Genomic DNA, 19817 nt, shown 5'->3' with positions numbered 1-19817 from the left:
GCTGGGGTTTAATTAGAAGGAAACTGACTCTAAAGCGATAGCTACCATGACAGGCACAGAGAGGATTGTCTTTGAGCCCAGAACAGTGTGGGTGGAGATATTTGTGAAGCGTCACATTTCATTTCGGTGAGATATATTACCACATATCTCCCTCTTAATCTCCCACCTCTGTTTTATTTGTCAGAGCCAAACACATCATTTCTAACCTACAAAGTTGCACTAATTATTTAACATTTTTTTCTAATATTGGAGGCGGCTGGCTGGCTGGCTGGCTCAGTTCTCGCTTCTGAAAATTCCTCCGTGATTGTTTGCCTTAACGGTGAGATGTAATCAATTATGCCAACCTGCTCCTACTAAAACAAGCAGCAGAAAACTGAAACACTAAATCATTTTGCTTCTTTGTCTGAATTTCTAGCTTTCTGTTTCCAATTGGGAAGTTCACTGCAGGTGTTTATATATTTTTGCAAGTAACATACAGTACATGTAATTACTGACAATGCATCAAAAAGCAAATGACTGGGAAAGTATCAGACAGACGGTGGAAACATATCTCACCATAGAGGGGTAGCATTCTGATGCAATGAGAGTCATCAGAGGTGATGGAATCATGATATTTGTTTTAAACGTGCATTTGTTACAAAAAAGAAAAAATAAAGAAATAAGTCAAATGATGTGTGCAATAATGACATAAATGCACAGATGACTTGAAATAAATGACCGTATGTACTGAGGAGGGTTTACCAAAAGCATCTCCTATTAGTTAACTTGTTTTGCAATTAACTAATCATCTCATATACAGATGTAGCCATTTTAAAAGAAGTCCCATTTACAACTGAATACTTTGCTCAACTTGTTTCCATCGAGGGAAACAAAGAAGACACACTAATGATGTAACGCAGGCAAGATGCAAGAAAAGTGCATAAATGAGGACTTCTATAATGGCTTGCACCGGATTCTCAAAGGAATAGAAATATCTAAATTTCAACTGTTTAGTGACACAGAACTGGCTGTTTAACAGCAGCGAGAGGAGTTTAAATTTCATACAGTGTTAAAACAGCCGGGAGAAAGTTACACACGTGTGCCACAAAGATTAAAACATTTTTGAGTCTCACACTCTTCAAGAAAAAGGATGTGTTGCTCCCAAAACGTCTTTGAGCGTCGCTTAGGTTAGCACATTCTGTAGCTCGTCTCAACAGTTTTAAGATTAGTAAATATGCATGTGCACGTGCATGCTGTCAGCTTATTATTATTATTGTTAAAAGTTAAGGCAAGATGTGTTCTTAAGTCTATCTGCTCTTTGAAAAGTTTCTTCCCATGCCGTCAAAGCACAGCATAAACTTTGGTACATACATGAGTCTACTGAACTGTAACATCTGTATATATTGTAGCTAATTAATCAGTTTTTCCAGAAACTCTTCAATCAGATCCATTTTGGAAAAAAAACACATCCATTTTCCAGGTGTAACCTCGGTCATGAGATGCATTTGGAAAACCCGCTGTAAGCCTAAAGAGGCGAGGTGAGAGTCAAAGTGAGGAACTGAGTGGATGCGTTGATGTCTATAAATAAACATACAATACCCCACGCTCAGAGTTCTCCATGTGTGAATCTCTCTATCGGAGCAAGAAGGGCAAGGCAGGTACAGGACGGGACAGGAAGGAGTGGAGCCAAAGACAAGAAACAGGATAGAGAGAGACATAAAAGGGCGTGAGACTTTTTTCGCTCCGTCGTATTTTTTTTTTGTTCTTTTTTTTTTTTGTCTTTTGACACCGAACAAATCAAAATGCAGACCTGACTCACAAAGGCTGCAGCTCTGTTTTCCAACATTCCTGCTAAAATTGCTACAGCATTTTTGTTCTCAGGCTGAATTCATGCTGGCAGAAAAGAACCTCATTTTTTTTTTTTTTTTATTATTTTCTGGCACAGATCCAGTGTCATGGCTGTCTGATACTGACAATGAACTGAATGTTGAAACATTTGTACTCCTTTTCTCTCTCTCTGTTTTCGCATGGTTGTGACTTTCACAATCCCCTCTTCTTGCTAATCCTTTAAGTTTTCAAAGCGTCACACATAGCAGTACACACAAATTTCCTTTCTACGTCTGGAGAACGATGAACATGAATGAGCTAGAATTGGCTAAAAAAAGGGGGGGATTTAATTTGATTTTTATCTGTTTAGGCAGCCATGAAAAGATCAAACCTTCCCCATATGGCTTGAAAAAAAAAACACTTTCTCTCGCTACATAAATCACCACAGCGTGCCGATGTATGGGACTTCTGTAGGCTTTAAGCAGGAGTGCCATAAGTGATGTATCAAGATAGAAGGGTTTATGACAGTGACAAGTTTCAAACATGGAGACCGTAACAGGTAGAAATCCCAGAGTTTCATCAGTGGCATGAATAATTTGGACCCATGAACACTGAACAAAGAAAACAAGAGCTGGGAGACGGAGTTGTATCAACAGCGATGTAAAGAGAAGCTCTGGTTGGACATGAAGCCTTACTGTGCGAAGAAATAAAGAAATCCATTTTATACAAGTGTCTTTGAAGGCATCCTGTCATCACTGATGATGCTGAAAATCTACTGTGTCAAACTGTCTTAAATCCAGTAGAAGAAGAGACTCAGAGAGAAAACCAGTGCGTTCATTTCTCCAAAGTTAACAAAGTGCTCTCCAATTTAATCCATTTTTTTTAACTGTTTTCTGTTAAGCAAAGTGACACATTTACTTTTTTCTGCCTATTCAGTTAAAGACACCAATTTAGTATTTCAACACTTATTCGACTGGTTTCCATTCTTTCTTTTTTTTGAACAATGTTAGTAAAAGTATTCATTTTCAAGGACTCAAGAAAGGGGAAATGTGAAAGGATGATTAGAAGAAAAAGAAACAAAAAACTCTCAGATGTAACCAGGGATGTTGAATTATTATTGTTACCTTTGCTGTTGTGAAGATGTAGAAGAGTTAGAAGAGGAGGAGAGTGACTGATAAGCTGGAATGGATCAGCCTGAGTATGGATGTACCATTTGGCAAACAGCAAGTATTCGTGCAAAAACATGATTGGGTGTATGTATGTGTGTGTATGCATAGTTATAAAACAAACTGAAATAAAGAAAACTGCATGCAATTTAAGCTAATTGAGAGCACTTTTTTTTTCTTACAGTCAAATGTTCAGGTCTGCAGAGTGACTTATCTAGACTTCTAAAAACTCTAATTTAGCAACAGTTTCAATTTTAATCAGACTTTGGATTTAATTATCATGGATACAAGAAGTTATTGCAGAAAGCTGACAGTAAACAAGTGACTTTTTTTAGGTAGGTTACTGAATGCAATGGCTCATAAATGGGAGCTAGCTAGTACACATACAGTGTTACAGTATGCATGTTGTTACCTCAAAACCCAGTCACTAGTGTAATATTGTATGATGGTGTGATAACAAACTGTCCAGATCTCATAAAACTTAGCAACACACGCTCAACCACTCACGTTACAGCCATCAACAGTTGCGACATAGAAAAAACAGGTCTCCTATTTTTAGGAGGGGAATTCTCTCTGGCGACACTCCCCACAGTTACTTCTAATATCATCTTGAGCTACGCTGTTCTTCTCTCCTCAGCAGAGAAGGACTCAGATGTTCTGTAGGGAAATATTTAAGCTCTGATAATGCCGAGGCAAAATGTAAAGGTGTAGTCCTGTATGATCTTTCAGAAATGTTGTAAAACAGTGAGAATCATTAGGAAGGGGGTGTTGCTATCATGGACACCGAAGAGGCCAAGATATGAGAGACATATTTCTGTGTGTGTTTGGCCGAGAGCAGCAACCATCTCTGTCCACAGACCCATCTGGAGCTCTCGCTCTCTCTCAATCTATGTGTGTGTGTCAATCCATGGCTCTAACCCTGTCAATATTGGCTTCAAATATGCAAGAAGGAGTGTCAGGCCATCAGCATACGCACATCAGCATACATTCAGATGGTGATATGACTTTGATGGAACTATTATTTTATATCCAGGCACACGAACACACGGCACATTCATACAATCAAAGCTATTTAAACACACACATGTACACACTAACTGTTCCACTCAGTAAACTAGTCAGTTAGGTAAGTGTGCCTGAGTGTGTGTGTGTGTGTGCACATTTTGGGTTCATCCATGTGTGTTTACATGCAAATTTACACAAATATGTGTGTATCTCCATTCACGTATTTGACAGTGATTGACTTTGCTCACATTTAACTGTTTGTGTGTGTGTGTGTGTATCTTTGTCTGCGGCATGCCTGTTGCTACTCAGATAACACCTCACTCTCCATCTACACGTCACATTTCTGCCTTACAACAGACTAATTAGTTCACCTCGCTGCTATCTATTATGGACCGGTGAAGTATGGAGTCATTTTCACAGTGTTGACTTGATGCTCTTTACTTGATGCAGCCTTTAATCATTTCTTTCCAAGAACCTTTGAACAGCTGAGTTTAACTGATGGACAGCGAGAAAAACTTCCTGAATTAAAATGATAGACAGCTCCATCATTTAACTGTTATGCATCAATTCTTTTAGATTAATGATATAATTTCAAGCCAAAAAACATGCATACTGTAAATAAATATGTGAGTAGCTGCAGTGTGGACTGGCTGCCAAAGCCTCACTTGGGGCCTTTAATACAAAAGAGTCCTTTGGGGGGGGGGGTGTGGTATTAATAATTAATAATTCAGACATTTCTGCACAAATGCATCTTTAAAGGCAAGAATAATGTCAAAGTCATGCCCAGCAGTAGAGGCATTAAGCATTAAATTTGTGCCTCATTTAGCATTATTAATATCCTTGTTTGCCTATCTATCTTCATTTGTGTGTGTGCTTTTTATCTGAGCTGTTTGTTTCATTCGGTTTTTATTTAAACCATTGAACCAGGTAGGCCCATCAAGACTGACTAAGTGGCTTTTTGTAAGGTTGACCTGGACATGCAGACAATATGAAAGCTACAGATAAAATAAAATCTCAAGAGACGGCTGCAGGGTCAGAATTTTAAAAGCTTAGATGAAAGGAATCAAGGTTGACAAAAGTTTAAATAACAGTTATTTCTATCAATTTGCAGTTCCAGAGACGTCACCTTTTCTCAAATACTTAGTCATGGTCTGCTACTCTGGCATCACACACAGACAACACACACACACACACACACACACACACACACACACACACACACACAAATCAGCCATTATTTAGGGAGTTTCAAAAACATTAATTATTCATTCATTCTCCTCTCAACCTTTTGATAAAAAGTGTGTCTTCTGGTGCTGTTTGAGCCCTCGGGGCCACCTGGCTGTAGAAACATCGAATCCCCATTAAGACCTCAGCTATGTCCGGCGTTATTCACTTTTACACTACATTATCAGCAACATCTCCTGGCTTTCCGTGGAAAATAAAGTCCGTGTGGAACATGTGTAACGCTGCGCTGAAAGATTAATTGGACAGTTGTGCGTGCGTGCTCACTTCCTGACAAAGTTTTGTCATGGAATAATTTATGGGCTCTGAAAGGCATGTAAAATACTTTCGATTTAACAAACACTTTTTTTTTCTGCCACCCAGACAGCTAGATAAAGTGTGTGGAATGAAATATAGATCAGCCCATAAAAAGGTCTATGATATGGTAAACCTGTCTCTGTCCGGATCTATTTGTCTGCTTACTTTTTATCGATTATTTTTCTTTGTTTTGTCTCAACGACTCTTCACTATCTCTTAGTATCATTTAATTCTTTTCTGGTATTCCTACTACTTTTTCTTTCTCCTTTAATTTCCTCCTTCAATTGTCTTCCTCATCCCGTGATCACATCTGCATCTGCTTGGCTTTCTGTCCTCTATGTCATATTATCATACGTGCTCATGACTGGATTTGACCCGTATGCGACCTGCTAACTGTGACCAACGGCCTTCGTTCAAGAGAACATCTGAGCAGCATCTCAACTGCTCTTTTCTTTTTCTGTTTCCTCTCCTGTGTTGATGCTCTTCTCCTCTCTCTCTCTCTCCTACATCCACTGCAGTGGCGTTTGCCCTCCAATTGGCCTTTTTTATGTATATTACGACCTGTTAGCCTGGTTAGCATCTAATTAGCATATCCGTTTGACCCTAAGGTTAACCAGTGCCGCCTTGTTTTCATTTTTCATATAATTTTCCTCCCTCCTCCCCTCTTTTCCTTTTGCCTCTCCCCTGTATTCCCTACCTGCACCCTCTTCTGAAGCCTATACCTTTACTTTTCATGTTACTCCTGGTATTTTTTCCTCCTCTGGCTCTGATAGATTTTTTTATCATCCTGGTGTTTGGGATATTCACTGCTAGCCTAGGTTAGCCTCTGATTAGCATTGCCAACTGACCTCGTGCCCTCTCTGACTCCCCGACCTCTTTTTCTCACTTGAAAATGGATCCAATGTTGTATTCAGACTAGCAATAAGGTATCTGCCAGATTTCGTCACCGTATTCCTGTCTGTGCGTGGAGTTTTATGTTTTCCCTCGTTGTGTACGACTAGGCCCAAGTGTTTCAAACCCCAAAAAACACACTTTGACATTTAACTGTCAAGCCAGTATGTGGTTTTGTACCAACATATACTGTAGCGGTGGTGTCATATGCATGGCCTCTATGTGGGTGTATGTTGTATGACTACCAAATCACTGTGTGTGCATCTGTGCATCCATGTTTTTGTTTCCTTATGTGCCATTACAAAGCATGTAGAATAGATTTATGTTAGAAAATTCATCTCTTCCTTCTCTGCAGCTGCAAACATGCTGCCTCAGTGCACACAGTGTTTTGTCTTTTCTCCTTGATTGAATAAAAGGTTCCTGTTTCCTTGTAACATGTAGGCATGGATATATCTTGTGAGAACTGATTTTTTTTTCTTGGCTTACTGTGTTTTTCCTGGCCCCATTGGTTCATACCACAGCCTTGACAATGAGATGCAGTCATCACATAATAATAGCTTCTCTAGACTAAATTTTACAGATATTAAATATTTGTAGTATGAAAATTTGGAGTATAAACACTATTAATTGGCCCCGTGTGCCGTGTGCTGACCATGGGAACATCCACATACAGGAGGGGAAACCATCTCTGAAGGACTTTACTGCAAACAATAACTAGGTGGTTATTGGATATTATCAACGTATGAGCCAGGCTATAACCAGAGAGACACTTTAAAACATGTTCAGGCAAAGAACACAGTGCATTTCAAACTGTGCCCTCACAATAAATCTATTTCAAACACTAACAAGCAGAAATCGTCAGCATTTCATTTTAGAATAACGACGATACTGATTTTTCAGAGGATTGAACCACTGTCAACATTTGTGTAATCCTTCTGAAAACAAACCCGCAGATTTTGAATCTAGAACATTATTTATTTTTTGATGTTTGCTTAAAAAGACGTCTCAGGATGTAGAATGTAACGCCTCGGGCAATCAGACCAATAAATCCTCACGCTTTCCATTTCACCTCCCTGTGGCTCTAGTCTTGTTTATTGTGTTTATTGCCACAGTGTGGTTGTTGCACTAGTCACACTACTTTTATTGTAATTATTTCTCTAATTCCGTTTGTCAGTATGTGCTGAAGCAACATGAACTACAGATTTGAAGCTATTTTTTTATGGTAAGCAAATTTTTTATATATTTTGAGTGTGAAGTGAGAAGCTAACAAAAACTTAAAAAAAAAAAAAAATGACATAAAAAATCAATGCAAGTCCTAGCAAAACAAAATGTATAAGCAGTATGCAAGTGGGGAGGAGAGGGATGGAAGGATGGGAGCGATATATAGAGAAATAGAGGAAGCAAATGAAAGCAAGGCAGGTGATGGTGGCAAGCCAGTGTGCATGTAAACAAAGACACAGAAAGCTGTGTGTGTCTGCTAACTTTTTTTTTTTTTTTTAAAAAAGAAGAAGAAAAAACACAATTCCTCTGGGTTTTTGATATCAAAAGTTTGGGAACCTCTAACAGTATTTATTTTGTCTGCAAGGGCTAGAGAGGATTAAGCAAATCACTAGATTTAATACGAAATTCTGACCTTTCATATTGCTTTAAGAAATGAAGAAAAGTATGTGGCCTTCACTGTCATAATAACCAATGTGTAACCTGCACTGTTTGCTAATCTGTAAGAAGGATTTTTATTGACTGACAATGAAACTAAATGGAAAACATTCTACATTTTGATTCGATCTTCCTTTTTAAACTTTTCACTGAAATAACCTTCCTTTCAGAGATTTATCCACTGCACATAAATGTGAGCGTCTGACGTTCCCTATCTCTATGTCTGTCTGTCCATACAAATTCATTTCTACCTGCAAATCAACTATGAGGACACTTTAAATGGACATTATGAGGTCTATCCATCAATCTGTCTGTCTATCAATCTATTCAGTCATATGTTTTAAAGGTGCTACATGTAGTACTTTATTCACCAATGTGTAAAGCTGTCAAAGTAATTGTCATGTCAGTGGTCATAAAGATGATTGCTAGCCTCTATCTTACGCCAGGGGTACTGGGTACTTCAATTAGCTGTTGGCTCCTTCCACCATCCCTCATCACAAGAAACTCTAAAAGCTCAAATTGAGTTTCCTGTGGAGGAACAGCCCTTTTCCTGTGTTGTGCCACAAAGTAACCAAACAGCAAATGTGGCCACGAAGCAAAGTGGCTCAAAATGCAGCACAGTCCGACAGAGGCTAGCAATTGTCTTTTATAGGGGTTAAAGGCACCCTGTGGAGTTTTCTTCTCTTTGTTTGTTTGTTTGTTTGATTTTGTCTTTTTATATTTCCAATCATGCAATGTTTACATCCATGTTTAATAGCCAGTAGTCTTTTTCTTCCCCACCTTTGTTGTGCATTATAGTAAATCAGCAGAATCGCATGAAACAAATGGCAGGATGTGAATCACACTGCCTGCGGGCTCATTGGCGTGCATGTACGCCCTCTAGTGTGCGCATGATACAAACAAAACGGGGACCCAACTTAAACTTATCTTAGTGGCTTGAACTTAAAATATAAAGCTTGACTCTGCTAAGCACAGCTTCAAAGCTGAAAAACTCCACAGGACATCTCTAAGGGAATTACAGTGAAGAAACAAAATGGATTTGTTGATGATTTATTAATTTTAAATTCTACATATAGCACCTTTAATCTGCTACTCTGTCCTGATGTTGTATTTATTACTTACCTGCGTTTGAAGGTGAGGACGACACCGAGGAGGATAATGATGAACATGAGAATCCCTGCGATCACTCCGGCCATTTTCACCGTGCTGTCCACCTGCTTCTCTGGCTCCATGGCATCCGAGTCCTGGGTGGACGCACCTACACACACATGCACACACACACACATGCGCACACACAAACACACAGGTATGCACATAGTCATCGATAGGTAATTGCACACAAATAACCAGACACATACAGTCACATAGAGAGGAAAACACACACATGCATGCACACACATCCAAACACACACAAGGATGAACACACAAAATCAGGCACTCATGCATGCATACGCACATACACTACACACATATACAGTATATCCACACACTCATACACATAGGCACAGAGGGGATGGTTTACCCAGGGTTGCCATCCTTGATAAAGACACACTTTCTTACACACAAAAAACATATATATGTTAGCCACAAACAAAGACACACTGGATCCCAAGGTGAAGATACTCAAAACACTGCATCCATATGCAAAGGGCCAAACACAACACAGAAACATCATGCAGGGGTATGAAAACATTGGCAGCATGCAAAAGAACACCAAAAGCTAGGTAGTTTTCCGGGGGCAGAGATAAAGACATATGTTAAGATATGAAATTTTGATGTTGGAAATAATCTAAAATTCAGTTTCTCCAAAAAGCAATGAGAATGAAAAGTGTTTTCGAAAACAGAAGATTTCCATTTTTTCGCTGTCATTTTAAAAGTGAAGGTGTCTTTCTTTTGCCAAACATGTATATTTAATTTAAAAATGATTAAAAGTGTCACTGCCAAAAGGCTCTACATCACTGAACATCACAGACAATCACATCATGAAGCACATGGTAGGTTAAACATTTACAGAGAAATACAGCCATGTGGGGACTATGAACATGACAAATAATATAAAAATAAAAAAACAAGAAAAACTTGCAGCTAAGAAAAAAGTTGGCCATTTCATAAAAACTGCTGTAAACAAGATCTGTGCGCTCCGCAATAAACATTGCAAATATGAGAAATGTATTCTCATTCAAATCAAACAGTCTGTCCTAAAGATAAATAAATAGATAACAAGTGCAAGGAAAAAGGAAGAAGACTGCCAACAATTTCAAAGCCACAAGGTTTTTTTCACGACTCCTCGCTCCAAGTTACAAACATTGCAAACTGCCCAAGGACAAACAAACGTACAAGTCATACAAAGACATCAAGGTTTAAACTCCACACATGCATATAGAAAATGCCCCACATGCATCGCTCTTTTATACAAGGATTAAACAAGCTGGAAAACCAATGAACAAACACACAGGACAGAAAACAAAAAAAAAATGGGGAAGGTGAACGCAAGGTCGACGTGTAGTTTCTACGGGAGGACAATGCAATTTCATGTAGGTAAGAGCACTGCTATAACTCTGTGGTTTGATGTAAAGGCTGGACAGTGACAGTGAATAGACTGAATGAGAGAAGGTATACAGCCAGTGAATGAAAGGGAAGGCAAGGTAAAGACAGACAGAGTTTCACCTCTGAATGCAGATAAGGGATGTACTGTGCTGCCTGCTTGCTGCTCAGACTTCCTCAGTTCAACAAGAGGTCTGATGATGGTTTATTTTTCTTTGGTGAGTTCAAGTTAATACTTTATAAAACATATTTTGTATTTTAAAGCTTTTTAAACATTTTTCTTCTATCTAGTACCAAAGTAATGGTGTGAATGTAGAGGTTCTGGATGGACATATCTTAGATAACTATCAACCAAAACCCTCCTGTAACTATAGGAACGTATTTACATCAATACATTTTAGATGTACAACTGTAACTCCAGCAAAATGCCAAACGTTTTTGTGCAGATGTTAGGTCTAATAAGTCATGGAAGGACAATTCGAACCCTGAAATTTTCCAGCAATGAAACTCAAAACAACTGTCAGGTGACCATAGTTTAGCTTTAGTAAGAGTGTTCTCTTCAGAGATGAGTAGCAGTAGTTCAGCAAGCAGGCTGAAAAACTGTGACCTCTATGCAAACCCTCTCAAAACTCTCAAAGAGATGCTGCGCTATTGGACGGAGAAGGAAAGCAGACTAACTAAACCATTAATAAAGCTGCTGCCCTCTGTCAGAGGATGAATATAAGCAGTCATGGTCTCAAAACCCAGGGATATAAACATAAAGAAATAGAGAGGATGGTGAAGGCAGAGATAAACAAAGATAAAATGAAAATGAAAAAATAAAAAAGACAGAAAGAAAGAGAGAGGCTCTGAACATGTGGGAGACGGTGAGCAAAGGAAAAAAGAAATAGAAAGAGGAGAGAAAAGTCAGAAATGTCTAGGAGGAAAGGAAGGATGGGCATAAAAAGAAAGAAAGAAAGAAAGATTTTGACCACTGAGTGGTCAAAGTTGAATGACATAAAAACTGACATGACAGTGAAGAAAAAGAAAAGACTGGAAAGAGAAAGATGAGAAACCCTCAAGCAGAGGACCCTGGGATCCTGCACATGAATGCACCTGTACTCTCACAGACATGCACCAAGCAAGCTCTTATTATAACCTTGATACACAAAGACAGCCGATTAATAGAGTTATACTGCTGTGTGGGAGTTCAGTTTAATCCCGTCTCTCTCATCTTCGCCCCCTCTGCAATAACAACACAAGGTTGGCAGTGGAATCCACTGAGCTAACAGCTTAAGCACCTAACCTTGGCATGCTTGGTAATAGCTGCCACAATCCTCAATGGCTGCAGTGATGAGATGTTCTTTTAAAAACTCTGAATGCCCTCAATGACAACACATTCACTATCTTTGTAACCCGATCACGGACAGCATCCCTGTCTTGAAGCTGCATCACCTTTTGAAGAAAATGAAAATTAAGGGAATACATCTGACACTCCTAATCCTACACTTTACTTCAGAAGAAAATGCAGCCTTTCCCTCCCTGTATGTTTTCAGTGGAAATGAGTAACCACATAGGTGTCTAATGGTGGAGTTATGCTCATTTCCAGCTCTAAACTTTTATTTTGGGACTCCACTAGAGTAGCTTTGCAAGATCACAGTTCAAAAAACTCCTTATTTATTGTATACTGGCCTTTATGCAACTTAGCCCCTGTCTCTTTAAGACCCCCCTCCCAATGAGCCCAATCTGTTCTGATTGGCCAGCTTCAGGAAGCCTAGCAAGGGTCGGCACATATCAGAGTTGTGTGAAGTTACCGCTGATGTAAACCCAATATTTCCCGCTTTTGTCGGTTCATTTTAAAAGCTTTTAAAAGACTAAATAACGGGAGACTCTAATTGTGAAGAATATAAAGGAAATGAAACGTGTGCCTCGCCGAATTAGAGCTTCGTCAACACAAACCGGTCGACACATCAACATATGGAGATATTTGGAGCTCTTTGTTCAGCGGATCAGTTAGAAAACAGCAACAGTGATGATGATGTTTGACGAAGAGCTGTAGACGACCAGCACACCTCCAACACATAAACTACTTATTTTACTTTCCCATGCTGTGTAATGGAAAAACATTCACAGCATGCCAGCTGGACTCAATTCATGGCTCGGTGTGACTACCCCCCAAAGCAATGTTAGCGAAGTGGAGCAGTGAACTCGGCTCGGGCTGAAAGTTAAAAAAAAAAAATTGGTATGCAGAATGTATGTTTTTTTTTAATTTGAAACTTTTAATATGGGTTTAATATGAACATCTGACACTGTAACATTATATATATATATATATGACTGAAAATAAAGAGGAGCATAATAGATCCTCTTTAAGTATTAAGTACGGTATCTATTCAAAGTGACGTATTCTTAACTCATACGCATATTTTCAGTGCAAAACAGGACATTTAGTAGATCTGAAATTTGTTTTATGTATGTTTTTATGTCTACTATAGAAGATAAAATATGTGTGTGATGTGAATCTTAGTTAACTGTTCAGGGGAAACTACAGAATGGGAATGACTGCCTCTCAAACACAGAGTAGTACACAGATTGTGGCATAAGAAAGGATTTGAGGAACGTGGTTGGACAAAATTTGTGGTGTGCTTGGAGCTGGGGTTATTGTCACAGCTGTGCACACCAAACTAAATGCTGTAGAAAGCCAGTGTGGTTCTCAGTCTGTCTCAGAAAGGCACCCTCTACAGATGCCTTTTACTGTATTGTACTTGCTCTCAGACTGTGCAGTAATTCTGTTTCAGTACACATTTTCTTATTGTTGCCAGTGCTGTAACCAGTAATACATTATGGTACATTTCAGCATGTGTTGCTTCCACACATTTTGAAGGTACAGTTAACACACAAACTGTAAAATATCCTTTATCCAACACTTTGGCATTCACCACAAGAGCCACAGGACCCTATCCTTGATCAGATTACAGACCAGATACAACTGAACTGGCATATTTCAGCCACAAAGTTTACCCTTCTAATGCAAGCAATGGCCAATCTGGCTGGTAAATAACTACTTAATCTACTCATTTTTAGACAATAAGGCATGTTATGTATGAGCCTGCTGTTTTTTGCTCCGTTAATGCTATCAGAAAATAACCTACAGTAGAAAGGACACTCCATGGGAGCCGGTGGCTTTGTAATCTTCAGAGTTTATAGAATTTCAGATTGTCTGTGTCTGTCAAACACATTATAGATACATGAAAGCCTCCAGCGATCATGCAAGAGACAAGTTCACACATTTCCCTGTAGTCCATGCCCTGGTAATCACCCCACAGGTGTATTAAACCTCAATTTTCCCCCTGAGTAATCCACAATATGTATCACCTGACACATTTCAGCGTGACCCCATTTGTTCACACTTCATCCTCCCACGTGCTGATTGGGTTCAACAGTTCATGATGTAACAGTAAAGGACCCCATCTGGTGACGGGTTCAGCTCCATTTAACATTGGGATTGGCCAGCTCGGGGCCGCTCAGCCAATCAGGCAAACTCTGACAGGGTTCTGACTGGGGCAGAGGAGAAGTGATCTAATGCGACTGTGTCTATTACAACGGGGTTAGAAGTTGAGAGTGAGCAAATCTGCACCACAAAAGAGGATTGATTGACAACTAGTGCAAACACAATATGGAGGACACCATGGCCTCATTTATTATTTTATTGTCATTGTCAGCTAACAGGTGGCCCCTAAGTATGTACAATGTATGGATCCATCTTGTTGTCTTGCCACCAGTACTGGCAGGTGGTGCAGGTATTATTTTCTTGGCACAATCAACTCCCTAAAAAAAAAGACAGTTGGAACAGTATAGTACCTAAGCATTATTGTTGTAAAGGTGACTTTTCTCACAGGAACAGTCTATCCTCCCTCAAATTAAATTGTCTAGCAGGATGATGCTCTAACCGTGGTCCCCTGAACCTGACAGCAACAAAGTTCAGTGTCCAATACAAAACCACTCAGGGTTGTTTGAGTTAATGGAGAGCAAAATGACAGTCATATTAATGTGTCATTTTAATTTTAACAGCCAATCTCAAAATATATATCTACTTACCTGCTGTCTAACAGGATATTTTACTGCAGATGGAGTAAGACCATGAGGTGGTTGAGGAGTCAACAAGTTTTAATACAGATAATTTGACTGCCTTATTAAATATACATGGAACAAAAATAGTGCTTTCTAAGTGTCAATGACTGACCATGGCTGTCACAAAATGTTGATAAGACTGAAAACATTAAACTGTCACCCTAAAAGGTTTGAACTTGATCATAGAAATGTATGTAGTTATGGACGTTTTTCATTTCTCCAGTGATCAAAAGGATCATTACTCTTTATGCTTCACAAGATTCAAATTTCTTTGTTGACACTTGCCGTGATTGCTTTACAGTATAGTGGGCAACGTTGCCAAAGGCAAGCAAATATGTCACTAGGCAAATTAAGGGCAGAGAAAATGTATTTTCAAAATGTGAAAGTATCTTCATTGAAAAACATATACAAACGGAATAAAAGATGAATCTGTTTTTGACAAAATCAACTGGAGTGTGCTTTCTCCAGTCCCTATAGTTAACTTATATCTACAACATTATCACTGAACACAGCATTTCCCATCTGTACATGTGGTCTAGAGAAGCTTTATACCATGGCCATGGACAGGAGTGAGGTGGGTCTGAATTGTAATGACCAGAAGAAGGTCTTAAATTCTTTATTTTTCCTGTAAGATCCTCCCGGGAGAAGAGCATGAAATATCGATCTGAGAGGTATAACTGCTCTGACTGTATCTGTAGATGCCAGAATTCACAACCACTTGGCCTTCACAAAGATAGGCTGTCCCACCAGGGGAATAGTGGAGTCATGGACAACAACACAGTTACTGGTGGCCGAAGGGAATATAAACACACAGATACTAGCTCTCTAACTGGTAAAGATGGAGGCAAGTGATACCACAGCGCTATATAATGCATACATATCAATAGTAAGAAAACAGTAATTGGTCAATTACTCTTACTACGGAAATTGTCAATTGCTAGGATACCAACTTAGAATAGCATAAAATTAAGTTCTACAGTCTACATCATAAAGATAATATACAGCACTGTATAGATATGCACTGTGTTTGAGCACTTTATTCATGTATTCCTTTATGTCCAACGCCACTAAGGCATGAGTTATGGGGGGGACTTCGATGTACTGTTCAAATGTCTTCCATCAATAGTTGCCATGGTGGAATTTAGGTACTGGTTTATTTAATTATACTCTTAAAAAATTAACCACCAGGAAGGTGCAACTCTTCTATTGGTTTGTGTTGAAAATGTTGAACATTACTTTAAAGGGTGGGTCTATTTTTTTTCTATTTTTTGAGGTTTTTCTATCAGTCTGTAGCTTCCCAGTAGTGATCCATATGTATATGAATCCATATGTACGTTGCTGCTGCTCAAAGTTTAAAAAATAAACTCTGAGCTCTCCAAGTTCACGGATCCAGATCAGAGCAGAATCCAGTGTGACTCACGGGAGCTCCCAGTATGGAATGTTATATTATTCAAATAGGTGTACTTGAAAACAGAGTTTTCATCTGTAACTTTAGTTTTGTAAACTTGTACATTTATGTTTGTAACTGTAAATTAATGCAAGCTTGCTTATATATATATATATATATATATATATATATATATATATATATATATATATACTTGCAGGCTAGTCAGCTGCTACCTAGAAGATCCTACTGGACCACCAAGTAAAACGACCTCTACTAAATCTACTTTATAAGTCATATTCATATAAACCCCAGAATTAATGACATTATCAGCACTTTAACTCATGTCACTGCTGTTTGCTAACAGCTGAGTGGGCGTTTCCATTTGAACAACCCAGGAAAAAAAACACAGACAGTTATCCTTTAATAAGTTATCTTTGTAGGTTTATGATGACATCCTTATTACAAAGAATCGGCTGAGAGAAAATAGAATATTGTGTTGAAATATGCTAATTTGGTTCTACTGTATCACATCCAAGGAAAAGCTGCCTTTAGTGTTAATGAAATGCAGAAAGTAGAGGGATAAATGCATTAAAGGGACTTCCTCAGTGTTTGCCATTATGACTGTGACAACAGTGGGCTGGTGATGATATTGATTGCTTCCAAAAGGCATTAATCCCCCTGAATTTATTGTGTTCCTGAACGCACACGAGCTGTGTGTGAGTGTGTATGTGTGCACTTGTGTAATATCCTTTTCACTTATACATTTCTCTGCGTTTTTTTTTTTTTTTTTCCTTTTTAGTTCTCCTACTTGGAGAGCATGATAAAATTATCAGGGAGGAATTATGGGTAAAACCAGAGATATTAAAAACATAATCTCATCCAAATGGAGAGAAGATTGATTCTCCTAGCTACCAACGCACTGCAGCACAACTGAATGGCATATTAAATGCTTCTTTTCTGTGTGTGTTTGCATGTGTGTGTGTGTGTGTGTGTGTGTGTGTGTGTCTGTCTACATGTCACAGGTACAGGTTGCTGTTTGAGCGTGGGTGCAGCTTATGTGTATGTGTGTGTCTCTGTGTGGGCATGCATGTGCGATAACTATGATTTTTCCAGCTATTATCATATATATTTTGTCTAATCCACTTAAATGGAAAGTATCATAATAAAGTATAGTTAATTAATTATATGATTGTCATGTCATATAATACTTGTGTGTGTGTGTTTGTGTGTGTTTGTGCAAAGAAATGTACTGTATATTGTTTATATTAAAGTGATACAAATTGCATGTGTGTTGTGCAGGTTATGTAAGTGTGTGCTTGCGGGCGCGTGCATGCATGCGTGTGTGTGCGTCTTAGATCAGGGTTAATGTGAAGGTTTAGATTTTAGGTATTGTTTGTCAGCAGCTGCGGGGTGCATCCTCTGTGGATTAGCGTTAGCATGGCTGAGTGCGTTTAACAGGATTACTAATCTGAACTATGCCGCAGCAGCGCTCTGTGTGTGTGTGTATGTGTGTGTCTTAAATGTGCCTTTGATTTTGTTTCTGAATATTTTTGTGCATGTATACAGCATGTGTGTGTATTGTCACAATGCACCTGTGTTTACATGTGTGTGTACTCGGGTGCTTTTGCATCACTTGTGTGTTTGAATGTGTGTGTGTGGTCAAATGGCTCTGAGATTAACATATCCTTACACTCCATAACTTAAACAATAAAGGACAATGCTAATGGTTGCCTCTAAGTCCCTTTCTCTCTCTCACACACACACACACATGCACACACACCAGTTTCCATTAATGCTGACATTAATGTTAAGGTCAGCAGGACACGGTTTACTAAGTACCTCAGAGCTTTTAGAGACTAAAACGACTTAAATGCTCTGTGATCTGGTCTCTGTGGAGCTTTTTGGGGTGAGGGTGGGGTGGGGGAGGGTTGTGACAATACATATTATCCCCCCACTTGACAACTGATGATTGTAAATCTCCTTTCTTGCCTCTTTTATATTTAACTATTAATGGTGAATTTGATACATTAATGAAACTCTGTAAACACAGTCAATTTATTTTCCTGGGATCATTATTTTTATAGGAAACAGTGATTGTACAGCTGCTATGCAAAAAAGTCCATAGTATGTATTGAGTATATGTCTTTGTGTGCTTATGTTTATTGGATGGCTATGTGTGTATATAAGAGTATTGTACTGTATGTATCATCCATTCTCTTTCCAACCCACATCTGTTGACAGCTACATTACAGCTTCTATATCCTTCCTATACCCATTTGCTGAAAACAATCCCAGAATGATATGTAACATGTTGTACGATGACCAGATCAATTACCAGTATAGGCAAAAAAAAATTGTTTTCCAAAAAAGAACTTTGATTCCCCCTTGAAGGGAATTTGTTTGTGACAAGGTAACACAGCCAAAGGCCAAAGTGAATTGCATGTTAGGACACAGCTGCTGTAAGCTGACAGCCACAAAAGGCAGGGAGGCTGGCAGAGAAGTAAAACCTTGAGATTGTAAAAAAAAAACAAAAAAAAACAAACCTGGAACCGAAAAGGTGAAAAATCACACTCTAACTCATTTTGACTGACTTGTAATAAACACAGGATGAAATTCAATTATGACACTAATGTCAGAACAGTGGATTTATTTTAAAAACTTAATTAACTCCAAGTAACTCATCACTTTCTGCATAAATGCCAAGCGTGCAGAATATCTTCAACAGCACACATGACTATGCAAAATAGAATTAAAGATGTAAAATTCCTTACGAAGAGTGCTCAAATCTAATGCACAGCTGTATATAATGATAAATGCATGAGCGAAACAGCTGCTCCAAGCTTTATAATTTGAGCTTTTTGTGCCAAAGTTGAAAGCTACAAACTGCTCACTCTGCAGCTTCCATTCGACCGCAATCTGTATTTTGACTTCAAACAAAGAACTTTATGACAAAATTTGATGGTTTTAAATATTAAGTCAATTCATTAAGATATTAAGCTATTTGTGAATCCTGTTGCCTTCTGTTGTGAGAAGAAATTGCAATATTATCGTCAAGTCTCCACCCTTCTTATACTTTCCATCATCTTAAGACACAGTGACCCGGAATAAACTCACGTAAGCAACCACTCGAGCTGTCTTATCTTTTATCTGGTTCATGACATGAGGGAAACTTTACAATGGAGCCCAATAAGTCCAAGTAACAGACAAATCATTGACATGTATTTGGAGTTGTACATGAAGCAGATCATTAAAAATGATTGCACTTTAGAGTTCCAGAGATCCAGGTTTGGCCACAATGCACATTGCTGGGTTTTTTTGTCAAATAAAATGACAACCACATGTACAACAAGGGTTTTCTGTTTTCTTTTTGTTGAAAGACAATGATTAAGGCTTGTTTTTCCTTCCCTCAGAGCCTTAAATGCCATTGTTGTTCCCCAGCAAAGCTCTCATCCCTACAATCATATATTCTAACCTATAGATACAGTCTGTTAACTATATTTAAAAGTTCAATAACTACTCCTGCTGTTGAGATCAAATAAAGGTCATGTTGTTGGGGTTTTTTTTTTGCTTTTCTTTTTAAACCACAGGGCTAGCCACTGCACAATCTGACTCTGGTTTGAGCCTTCGCCATCATCACTAGATGCCTGCCTCGATTTGTAACAGCACAGAAGATCAAACACCCAACTGAATTCAGCAGTGGGTTCAACAGT

General features: G+C 38.6%; 1 protein-coding gene across 1 annotated transcript in view; it reads right to left on the bottom strand.

Moving 5' to 3' along the window:
- Window positions 1-8902: 8902 nt before the first annotated feature.
- LOC137180786 (receptor-type tyrosine-protein phosphatase T-like) overlaps window positions 8903-19817 on the bottom strand; it is a 129127-nt gene continuing 118212 nt past the window's right edge. Inside the window, exons 12-13 of the mRNA XM_067586034.1 lie at window positions 9186-9321; window positions 8903-8942 (exon numbers count right to left, since the gene is read on the bottom strand). Coding sequence (XP_067442135.1) covers window positions 8903-8942; window positions 9186-9321 — 176 coding nt within the window. The remainder of the gene's footprint in view (window positions 8943-9185; window positions 9322-19817) is intronic.

The sequence above is a fragment of the Thunnus thynnus genome, chromosome 4 (genome assembly GCF_963924715.1).
Source record: "Thunnus thynnus chromosome 4, fThuThy2.1, whole genome shotgun sequence".
Taxonomy (NCBI): Eukaryota; Metazoa; Chordata; class Actinopteri; order Scombriformes; family Scombridae; genus Thunnus; species Thunnus thynnus.
Note: the sequence above shows the minus strand (reverse complement) of the source record. Positions and strands in the feature narration are given on the sequence as shown.